Genomic DNA, 12,142 nt, shown 5'->3' with positions numbered 1-12,142 from the left:
TACTGGTTGACGCCTTTAAGGTCGAGGACATGTCCGAACAAAATAATTTAAACCGTTGTTACCCGATTTTCATAAAACTAGGTGGAAGGGTTCAGGGTCCGGCAAGGGGTTGGCTTACAGTTTTTGAAAACAATAGGACAAAGTTCACGGTCACAGGACTAGGTCAAAATCTGAGCTAGTAAGGTCAATTTCAACAGCTTTTATATAATATGGGGCTAGGATACGAATAAATGTGTGTGTGTGTGTGTGTGTGTGTGTGTGTGTGTGTGTGTGTGTGTGTGTGTGTGTGTGTGTGTGTGTGTGTGTGTGAGTAAATTGGGAGTGTGTCGTCCTGTCTCGGCTACCTCTCTTTCATTGGGGGGAAGCAGCCTAGGTATATAGATAGATTCATAAATTTACATGACAGACTCAGTTAGGTGGAAGGGTATCTATCTGTCTATCGATCGATCTATCTATCTACCTATTGCCAGATGCCATAATCCCGCAAGGGGTGGCCACAAACAAATCTCCTCCATGTCGCCCTGTCCCCCACCATTTCATTGCCCTGTTCCCAGCTCACACCTCCTCTCTCATATACCTCTCCACTCCTTCCCTCCATTTCATCCTTGGCCTCCCTCTCCCTCTCCCCCCTTCCACCTCACTCACACTTTCCTCGTCAGTCTCTTGCTCACCATCCTCTCCACATGGCCAAACCACCTCAGTGTGTTTCTCCTAACGAGGATATAATATGAAAGAAGACATCTGGCTGAACTTACATATACTGTATTTTAGTCTAAGTATCCTAGATGTATGTGATACAGACACAACTAGATGGAAGAGTAACAAGGATATATGAAAGAAGACTCGCATTGCATCACATCCACATCCACACCACAACGCTCCTTCACACTTTACATTACAGCTGTTCAAGTCCGACTGTTACAGATATTTTATGAATGAAGGACGCCAGTAATCTGGTGTATGGATTATTTATTTGTTTTCTCTGTTCATTTGCTTTTCCTTCCTCTGTTTTGTTATTAAAAAAAAGGGACTGAACCCACATATATTTTAGTGCCAGTATCTTAGACCTGCTCTGTTCCCAGCCTTACCGGAGCGGCCCAGAGTGACGAGCAGCCCAAACGGTGGGGAAAGCACCAGGTACACCCTCACCTGGCAGACGCACACCTACTTCCCCATCACAGACTTCATCATTAAGTACCGCAAGGCACACCTGGACCTCTGGCAGGTGTGTTGCCCCTCCCGTAACACTGTATCTTGATGAACTTAGTAGGGTTTCTAGTATGGTTTCTAGTTTCTTGATGAACTTAGTAGGGTTTCTAGTAGGGTTTCTAGTGGGTCTTGTAGAATGATTATTTTTTGCATATTAAGCTTTATTATTTACATTTATGCTGGGACATAGAGAGTGAGAGACTAACTAGGAGAGTGTATGTGAGTGAGGTGGAAGGGGGGAGAGGAAGGGAGAGACCGAGGATGAGATGGAAGGATGGAGTAGAGAGGTATATGAGAGAGGGGGGTGTAAGTTGGGGGTAGGGCAGCGAAATGACAGGGGACAGGGCGAAATGGAGGCGATTTGTTTGTGGCCATCCCTCACGGGTTTGATAGAGAGATAGGTAGATAGATATAGATAGAGAACATTCAATCAGAGGTCAAGGTCACAGGGAAATGTCAAACCTCAAGGTCACTCAGTAAACTCATTCCAGACAGTTTAGATCTGATCTTTTTTTTTTTTTTTATGCGAGGAAGAAGGAACCAAAGGCCATGAGCCCGCAGTAACAGTTCCCTCCAAGAGAAAAACAAAATACAATAGAGAGCCAAAATCAAGATCCGATCATTTTGAGATGCCTGGACACACTGCGTTTGAAAGACTGGAGATCATAGGCAGCAGGAAATACAGACAGAGGGAGACAGTTCCAGAGCTGACCTGTTGCATAAATGAAAGACTGGGAGTAACGGTTAACTCTTGCATTAGAGAGTTGGACAGAAAAGGGATGAGAGTTTGCTGCCAGACGGGTGCTACGCGCCCGTCGTAGAGGTGGAAGAATGCATGCAGACAGTTCAGAGGAGCAGTGACCATTAAAGTAGCGATAGAAAAGAGATAAAGATGCAACAGTGCTGCAAAGAGACAGAGGTTGAAGGGAGTCAGTAAGAGGAGGAGAGTTAATGAGACGAAAAGCCTTTGACTCCACCCTATTGAGAAGAGCTGTATGTGGGGAGCCTCCCCACACATGAGAGTTGTACTCCACACAGGGGCGGATAAAACCCCTGTATAGAGTCAACAATCGTGCAGGGGTAAAGAAAGAGCGGAGTCGGCTTAGCACACCCAATCTCTTGGAAGCAGATTTTACAAGAGATGTAATATGATCTTTCCAAGATAAGTCCCGAGTAAATGAAACCCCAAGCATGTTCAAGGATGATGCAGGATTAAGCTGAATATTATTAAACATTAGTGGGTATACCTGTGGAAGATTTTGTCGGGTTGATAGGTGTAAAAACTGAGTCTTAGATGCATTAAAGACGACCATATTATTTTTACCCCAGTCAGAGATACGAGCCAAGTCAGACATTAGGTGTGCCATAGCCTCATCCCTTGTTTCTTGAAGTAACTGTTGAGATGGGCGTTGCGGGAACCGAATGGAAAGGTGAAGGGTGGAGTCATCAGCGTATGAGTGGATAGGGTTAGATGTACAGCTTAGAAGGTCATTGATGAATAAAAGGAAGAGAGCTGGTGATAGGACAGAGCCCTGAGGAACACCATTGTTGATAGATCTAGAAGAACGATGGCCATCTACAACAGCGGCTATAGAACGACCAGAAAGGAAGCTAGCGATGAAAGCACAGATAGAAGGATAGAAACCGTAGGAGGGCAGTTTGGAAATTAAAGATTTATGCCAGACTCAATCGAAAGCCTTTGAGATGTCAAGTGCAATGGCAAAGCTTTCGCCAAAGTCCCGAAAGGAGGATGACCAGGAGTCTGAAAGGTATGTGAGAAGATCGCCAGTGGAGCGTCCCTGACGGAACCCCTACTGACGATCGGAAAGAAGATTGTGATAGGAAAGATGCCTTAAAATTTTTCTATTAAGAATTGACTCGAAAACTTTTGAAATACAGGACGTTAAAGCAATTGGACGATAGTTGGAGGGTTGGGAGTGGTCACCCTTCTTTGGGACTGGCTGAATGAGAGCAAACTTCCAGCAAGAAGGAAAGGTACAAGTTGACAGACAAAGGCGAAATAGTTTGCCTAGGCAGGGTGTAAGCACAGAAGCACAGTTATTGAGAACAACAGGAGGGACTCCATCAGGCCCATATGCCTTGTTAGTACTGAGGCCAGTGATGGCAGAAAATACATCAACTGAAGAAATTTTAATGTCAGCCATGAGGAAGTCAGAGGGGGGAAGTGATGGAGGAACAGCACCGGAATCGTCTAAGGTGGAATTGGAGGAGAAAGTCTGAGCGAAGAGATCTGCTTTATCAGTAGAAGAAATAGCTACAGAACCATCAGGGTAGAAAAGAGGAGGGAAGGATGATGAGGTAAAGTTGTTAGAAAGATTTTTGGCAAGGTGCCAGAAGGAGCGGGAAGAATTCGAGTTGGAGAGTTGAGAGCATTTAGTATGGATGAAATTATTTTTAGTAGAGCGAAGAACAGACTTAGCACGATTCCGGGCAGAAACGTAAAGATGATGTGATTCAGGGGTGGGTTGGCTCCGGTACCTTTTGTAGGCCTTCTCCTTGTTGCGGACAGCATTAGAACAAGCGTGATTAAACCAAGGCTTTCTTGCGTTAGTCAAAGGATATGAGAAAGGAATGTATGCTTCCATGCCCGAGAGAATAACATCCGTAATGCGCAAGGCACATTCAGATGGCTCACGGCCATGGAAGCAATACTCATTCCATGGAAAATCAAAGAAGTACTGCCTGAGGGCCTCCCAGTCCGCGGCTCCAAAATGCCACAGACGACGTTTCCCTGGAGGGTCCACAGGCCGTACCGGAGTGATAGGACAGGTTAAGGTAATAAGGTTGTGATCGGAGGAGCCCAACGGAGAGAAACGTTTAACAGAGTAAGCAGAAGGATTAGTTGTGAGGAAGAGGTCAAGTATGTTGGAGCTCTCTCCAAGGCTGTCAGGGATACGGGTAGGGTGCTGTACAAGCTGCTCTGAACCAGTGTTAGTGGAAGGGTTAAGGGTTAGGCAAGAGAGAAGGAATTTAATATTAAAAGTAATCTGTCGAAGGTCAAGGTAACAGGCAAAGTAAAATATGCGGCCCTCATGTGAATTGTTCTTGTTATTGTTATGTGAGTTCTCCGCCTTGTTATTGCTGGGTGAGTTCTCCTTCTTGTTACTGTTAGGTGAGTTCTTGTTATTAGGTGAGTTCTTGTTACTGTTATGTGAGTTCTCCTTCTTCTTAGTGTTATGTGAGTTCTCCTAGTTATTGTTATGTGATTTCTTCTTGTTATTGTTATTTTAGTTCTTGTTATTGTTATGTTAGTTCTTCTTCTCGTCACTGTTACCATAGACTGCTCAAATAACACGTATGGACACCTGACAGGCTAATTCGCCCTTCACTGTACTTTAAGGACACGCATCCCTCTCTTCCTGTATAGTTTATATATTGTTCCCACTAATTTCCCTTATGTTAACTGCAATATCTTAATCTATCTATCTATCTATTGCCAGACTCCTTAATCCCGTAAGGGGAGGCCACAAACAAATCGCCTCCACGTCGCCCTGTCCCCCACCATTTTATTGCCCTGCTCCCAGCTTACACTCCCTTCTCTCATATACCTCTCCACTCCATCCCTCCATCTCATCCATGGCCTCCCCCTCCCTCTCCCCCCTTCCACCTCACTCACATACACTTTCCTCGTCAGTCTCTCACTCTCCATCCTCTCCACATGGCCATATATCTTAATTCTGTTGATTTAGACTGCATCCGTAACAATGTGGCTCTCAGGCTGGTTATTCCTCTCTTTTCTGTACTATCATAGGCTCTTATCTCTGTATATTCGATTTATTATACTCGTACATATTTCACCTTCGTGTTCTTCCTCTGCTTTACTTGTCATGCATCTTTATCTCTTATCTATCGCTGCTTCAATGGTCACTGCTCCTCTGAACTGTCTGCTTGCATCCCTCCACCACTACAGCAGACACGTAGCACCCGTCTAGCAACAAACTCTCATCCCTTTTCTGTCCAACTCTCTAATGCAAGAGTTAACCGTTACTCCCAGTCCTTTATTTATGCAACAGGTCAACTCTGGAACTGTCTCCCTCTGTCTGTATTTCCTACTTCCTCTGATCTCCAGTCTTTCAAAAGCAGTGTGTCCAGGCATCTCGAAATGAACGGATCTTGAATTTGGCTTTCTCTCTCTCTCTCTCTCTCTCTCTCTCTCTTTTTTTTTTTTTTTTTTGAAGGAACTGTTTGCGGACTCCTGGCCTTTGGTTAATCCTTCCTTGCATAAAAAAAAAGTATAAATATCGCCACTACTTGCATAAATAACCTACATTAATATCTCTCAGGGTAATTCTTCCTTTATCTTATTCTCGCCGACTGAGGAAGCCATCGTTTTTGCACCTCTATTTTATCGATAATTATTTGATAGTGACATTGCTTAACACTTTAGTCCGTATTCTCGTCGGTTAAGGAAGCTCCCTGACACCTTTTCGTAAGCGATTTATTTTGATTAGTACACCTTACTGTCCTGTTCTGTGTTATATAAATCTTTCCAATGACGCCAAACTCTGCATATCTAACGTACAAAAGGATATTAACCAGCCATATCCATAAATAAATAGCTAAAGAAGAGGGGTTAGGTAGCTTCCTTAATCGACGAGAATACGGGCCATAGATCTCCCTTCACCGTCTTCCCGTGGACTGTGAGGCCGTATACAGCACTCCTCCCATTGAATGCCCTGGTCTCTGTGAATCAGTGACATGCATTTAAGCTGTCAGTGAGATGCAATCCTTCCCGCCACAGCACATACTCAGGTCTTCGTTGTGCATCCCAGGAAAGGAGTGACTGTAACCTGAGCCTGGTGCCTGAACCTCCTCATCCTTCCATGCATCCAGCGAGGCGGTTCTCAGTCAGGACGATGGAGTGCCGTCTCCTGTGTGAGGGCAACTTCTACCTAAGTCATTTCCTTACATAGAGGGAAATGATCCTCTGGAAGTCATTTTCCTCCTCCTTCTCCTCATACTTGCTTGACACAATGAGAGCATTCCCAGGACCCACACGCCCTACCTTTGCCTGGTTTTCTCCTTAAATATCACAAGCAATAGACGAATATGTGGGACTGTTCAATGAATTTCCTGCAGAAAATGGAACCACACCACGTACACTAGACTGACAAATATCAGACAAGGCCACAGGACATGCGTGTGTGACCGGTTTAGCACCTCCACAAACTTTCCTTCTGTCTCACCAAACATTTCCCCCCACCGCCTCCGCCAGCCTCTAACAACGATTACCACACCACAGCTCAACACCCTGTGAACCAACACTACACTTACAGCACAGCCTCATACTAGACGCGCACTGTCTTAACACGCAACACAAACACATTACAACGTTAACTAGAGGGGCACTCAATGCAGAGCATCTCTCCAACAAGGGCAACGTGATTTCTCGCTTGTCATAATGGGTTAGGATTTCTCATCATTGATTAGAGTTTTGGAGAAAATGTTTTCCGGATCCAGAATCTGTAATGCGATCCGGATCGGTCCCAAAAGTTAATCGATTGTTCCCTGGGACATGGGCTATCTACCCACCAAATTTGGTCCAAAACTCTCTTTTAGTTTTTGAGTAACCCTGGTAACAGACAAATAAACAAAGAAACAAACAGGGGTGAAAACATACTCTCCTTGTCAGGGAAACTTATTGATGGTCTCCGTACCAACACTACAAACTAATAAATTTCTACAAACACACACATATTGCACACATACTGAAGAGAAACACACTAATACTCCAATAAACAACACACCCATTACAACACTGATAGGCACAGTGTGAAATTTAATATCATAATTAACGAATAAATAATTACAGTCCACGACGCAACAGGAGACATTACATCTAAAATATTACACCGGAGATTGCTTGCTTCATAACACAATGCAAGTCACTCAAACACAATCTCTCTCTCTCTCTCTCTCTCTCTCTCACACACACACACACACACACACACACACACACACACACACACACACACACATACACACACCAAACATCATCTCAAGCCCACAGCGTTCAAACAAGGATTTAGACAACAACATTAAAACAAAGGTAAAACTGGCTAGCCCTGACAACAACCCTCAGCCACTACACATGTCGGTTCTACAAATCACTTCACAGCAACATTGAGTGAAGTAAGACCTGCATGACCCCTGCTGCCACCACCTTCAACATCCAACACATCCCTTCGTGCACAGAACAAGCAGATATAATTGTGGACCACTACACAAACATACACGACACATACACTATATATACACATACATATACACATATATATGCACATACACTACACATATACACATATATATGCACATACACTACACATATACACATATATATATATATATACACATACACTACACATATACACATGCATATACACATACACTACACATGTACACACACATATACACACACTACACATACACATACATATACACATACCGTGCATATGCACATACACTACAGAAATACACAAACATATACACATACACTACACATATATACATACATATGCACATACATTATACACATACACTGCACGGGGAAGGCGGTGGTTCAATCGGTAGAGAGGTAGTCTGCAGTCCTAATGGACCCGGGTTGAAATCCCCGCTGGGGCAGGGAACAGTTTAAGGATTTGAATTTCATAAAATCAGACTTTACTGATCTATCAGAAGACCCGCCGACATGTCGTAAAAATACCCCCGCTAATACCAATACACAAGTCCTGTATGAAACAGCCCTAGCATATATTCAATATTGACGGTGGGTGTTAGCTCCGAAGTGGTGACATGTAGAGATGGATGGTTTGTAGGAGGACTACTGGGCCTTGAGAGCAGGCTGTGAAGCCTATGCCCAGTGTAGGGTACATAAAAAAAAAAATATACACACACATATACACATACTCTACACATATACACATATATATACACATACACTACACACATACACATACACTACACATATACACATAAATATACACACACACTACACATACATATACACATACACTACACATATACACACACATATACACATACAAGTCACCATAAGCCCACACATACATTGTCTCACTCCAGACACTCCCGTTCGACTTCTCCTTGGAGCTGGTTGAGTTCACCTGGCTAGTCTTAATCAAGATATCTTTAAGCCTTCCTCACTTATCATCTTGGAGTTGGTTGGCACGTGCCCTGCCTGTGCAATGGACCAACACAGCATGACACGCATACCACACTAGACGCAGACACAGCTTCAACAGCTCAGCCCCATTCAAGCAGGTGCTTACTGGCAACTGACCAGTCTGCTCGGTCAGACAGATCTGGGTTAAGGAACAGCAACAATACCCCACCACACATATATCACAGACCTCACCGTCACAACACAGACAGTACTTCAACATCTCTCACTTTCAACAACAAATCTCTTGATTGTCGAACTGAAGTGGCTGGCTTGCTGCGGGGCACGGGGTCACAACAACAACAACAACAACAACAACAACAACTAGAGGCCCCTCGAGGGGGGAATCACACCAGCCGCTAGCCGATACATATTTAAAGTGGCTTGGACTATGACCTTGACCTTGACCTGCTTTTACCAATTTCGAACGCGCCCTAGGTTTTCATCCGTACTACACACCTGTAAAATTTTATGATGATATCTTGAGCGGTTGCGAAGTTATCGTGCTAACAGACAGACAGGCAGACAGACAGACAGACAGACAGACACACACACACACACACACACACACACACACACACACACACACACACACACACACACACACACTGAAAACAATACCAGCTTCGCTCTCGCAGCTGGTAACAACAGCAGCAAGTCACACGTGCTATTGTTTCTGTTCCTGGCAGGGCAACGGCAGCCTGGTGATGGCGGGGACGTGGGCCAATGTGTCCAAGGAGGTGGAGGGCGAGGCCAGGCTAGGAGGGCCACCACGCGCCATGGCCCACACGCTGACCAACCTGGAGGTGGCCACTGACTACCTGGCCATCGTTAGAGTCAGGAACAGATACGGGTGGTCGGCTGAGTCACAACACTTCCACTTCTCAACCAAGAAAGGCAAGGGTTTTAACGCCTCAGCTAAAAACACAAGCTATCCACTTCTCATCTAAGGGTGCGGCCACACCTACTCCAGACATGTGCTCGACAAGAGGAAACGGGGCTCGGATATTACAGCGACTCTAACCCGGTGCATCGTTTCTTTTTGCCGATCACATGTTAAGGGCAAGTGGGGCCTCACGTTAAGAAAGAAAAGTTTTCAAAATTCTCCAATGTAATTTTTTTGCACTTCTCAGCTAAGAAAAACAACTTGCTAGGATACGTATTACAGGATATTAACTGCAGCAGGATACAGCAAGTGGCAGGGGCAGTACAGGGAAAACTTCGGTTACTGTATATTATTACATGACCACCTGTGGTTTCATCTAATCTTTTCCTTGAGGCTTTAAATATGATTCGTTCGATTCTGATATTTTTACTCTCGCAGATTGCTCATTTTGAGTCTGCATCTCTTTGACGTCCCCTCCCCCATCATATAACTTTAGGAAATTCTGGTTGGTAGTTGAGGGGAACACACACACACACACACACACACACAAACACACACACACACACACACACATATATATATATATATATATATATATATATATATATATATATATATATATATATATATATATATATATATATATTGTTACGGAACAGAGAAAGATAATGTACACTTTAAGTGAGAATACTAAGAGTCTCTACTGTCCCGTAGAGTTCCAGGTTCAAAACAAAAGAGTTAGGTAAAATTACAAGTTAAAGTTTAATGCTCAAACTAACAACAAAACATTCAGGACTCATAAGGATAATGTAATGGCAAATAAACAGGTTAAATATATGGTTAACTGCAATAGCCTCTATTAACACGAAATTAGCAAGAGTAAATTTATCTAAGTCAGCCCTGATAAAATGAAAATACACCGGGTAATGCTCAGTTAATGCAAGATAAATTATTACAGATACAAACTATTATCAAAAATGACTGATATAAAACCCTACTTTTATCACAAAGACCTCACTAGGCCTAAGAATTGACCTTATGCTACACAGTACAAGAAAAAATGCAACAACAGTTATACTCAAATTACACACAGCTGCTAGATGTTTGGAGATTTCTTGAGCACTCACAATAATAATAACTGTACAGGGGAGGACAGAGATGTGAACAAAATGAGGAGCAGATCTAAGTGGCAATGATGCAGAGACTGAGTTCATTATATAGGGGCCGGCAGAGCTTGATACAACTTGTAAGAAGGACGCGCAAATGAAGCCATGGGGACAAAGAGTTGACAATCCTGCTCTGAACTCCAGAAATGACGACTTACTCTACTATAACGGTAGAAGGGGGGAACTGAGGCAGAACACGCACGTGATCAAACATGCAGCATACTGTGCGTTAAAATTACACAAAGGATGATGAAATCATAGGCTATGTAAGAATATATATATATATATATATATATATATATATATATATATATATCGATCTATCTGTCCATCTATAGTCAGACGCCTTAATCCCGTAAGGATGGCTACAAACAAATCGCCTCCTTGTCGCCCTGTCCCATGCCATTACCTTGTCCTCCCCCTAACTTACAACCCCATCTCTCACATTCCTCACTACTCCCTCCCTCCATCTCATCCTTGGTCTCGCCCTCCCTCTCCTCCGTGCACCTCACTTACATACACTCTCCTAGTTAGTCTTTCACCGTGCATCCTCTCCACATGACCAAATCACCTCAGTGTATTTCCCTTAACGTCTTCTAAATAAATCAATAAAATAAAACTATGTGGGAAAGAAGTGGATGTCAGGAATGAGTAACAACAACAGTTCCTCAGGCCTTCTCTTCCTGTTAGTCTCTGCGTAAGTGGTAATAGTCTCTGAAGATCTTGCAAAATATGGGCTTAATATGTGGCCCAATGAGACCATGAGGTGAAATGAGAGGGGGGGGGGAAAGAAAAAAGAAGAAAGAAAATAAAAGTGATAAATATTGGTTTCGCTTTTCAAGATGATGAAAATAAAGGCATGTAAAGACTAAGTATTTCATGGTGTGTGTGTGTGTGTGTGTGTAATTGCTTTATATACGAGTACAACCAAGGCCTTCATACTAATTTCTCTTTGTTGTGGTTGCAGCCATGGCGGTACTTCAATCCACCAGCGGGGCGAGGAGCGGTGCTGCTGTGACGTGGCTGTTGCTGCTGCTGTTCCTGTTGCTGTCAGGGGTGTTGACGTAGCATCATAGCCCGCTGGGGATACGTTGCCCTCTTTCACATACACCATATATGGACCTGTGAGAGAGAGATGAATTGTTAACTAATTACACAAATGTTGCCCCTTGGGTAACGAGCCACTGCTGACTATAAGGAGGCAGCCATGGATACCCGGTGGCCAAGGGGGTACTTAGAAGCCTCCTGAACATGCTAAAAGAGAGGATGGTCAGGATATAACTTGTTTCCTGACCAGAGAGTACAAGTGAATGGCCATATTAATCTCTAAATAAACGATGCTTTGTGACACCTACGCCATTTTGTTGACAAGGCAGTGGCCAGCGACTGATCAACTTGTTGTTAAATACAGACGCTGGTTTATGGCACAGTTCTGCATTTACATCGACTAAGTTTCCTAGCACCTCTTCCTTAGCGATTTATGTTTGGATGTGGCTGGTTGATATTAGTTTGTATATTTTTTATGCTGAGTATGATGGAACTGAAATGATTTTATGCGACACGGAAGAAGACAGTCAGGAGTAATAAGCAAAATAAATCGCTTAGGAAAAGGTGTTAGGGAGCTTCCTTAACCGGCATTAGAGTCATATTATGGTAGGCTAAGGACTCCCTAACATCTTTTCC

The 12,142-nt window shown here is 43.5% G+C and overlaps 1 protein-coding gene across 1 annotated transcript in view; it reads left to right on the top strand.

The window, feature by feature from the left end:
* The window catches only part of LOC145407403 (protein amalgam-like), a 34,316-nt gene extending 22,789 nt beyond the window's left edge, over nucleotides 1-11,527 (top strand). Inside the window, exons 6-8 of the mRNA XM_080278335.1 lie at nucleotides 1,083-1,225; nucleotides 9,097-9,304; nucleotides 11,427-11,527. Of these exons, the coding sequence (XP_080134461.1) occupies nucleotides 1,083-1,225; nucleotides 9,097-9,304; nucleotides 11,427-11,527 (452 nt within the window). The remainder of the gene's footprint in view (nucleotides 1-1,082; nucleotides 1,226-9,096; nucleotides 9,305-11,426) is intronic.
* The last annotated feature ends 615 nt before the right edge of the window (nucleotides 11,528-12,142 follow it).

Source organism: Coenobita brevimanus, chromosome 73 (assembly GCF_032717465.1).
Source record: "Coenobita brevimanus isolate Jiangsu-jjx chromosome 73, ASM3271746v2, whole genome shotgun sequence".
NCBI lineage: Eukaryota > Metazoa > Arthropoda > Malacostraca > Decapoda > Coenobitidae > Coenobita > Coenobita brevimanus.
This window is presented reverse-complemented; position numbering and strand designations above follow the sequence as displayed.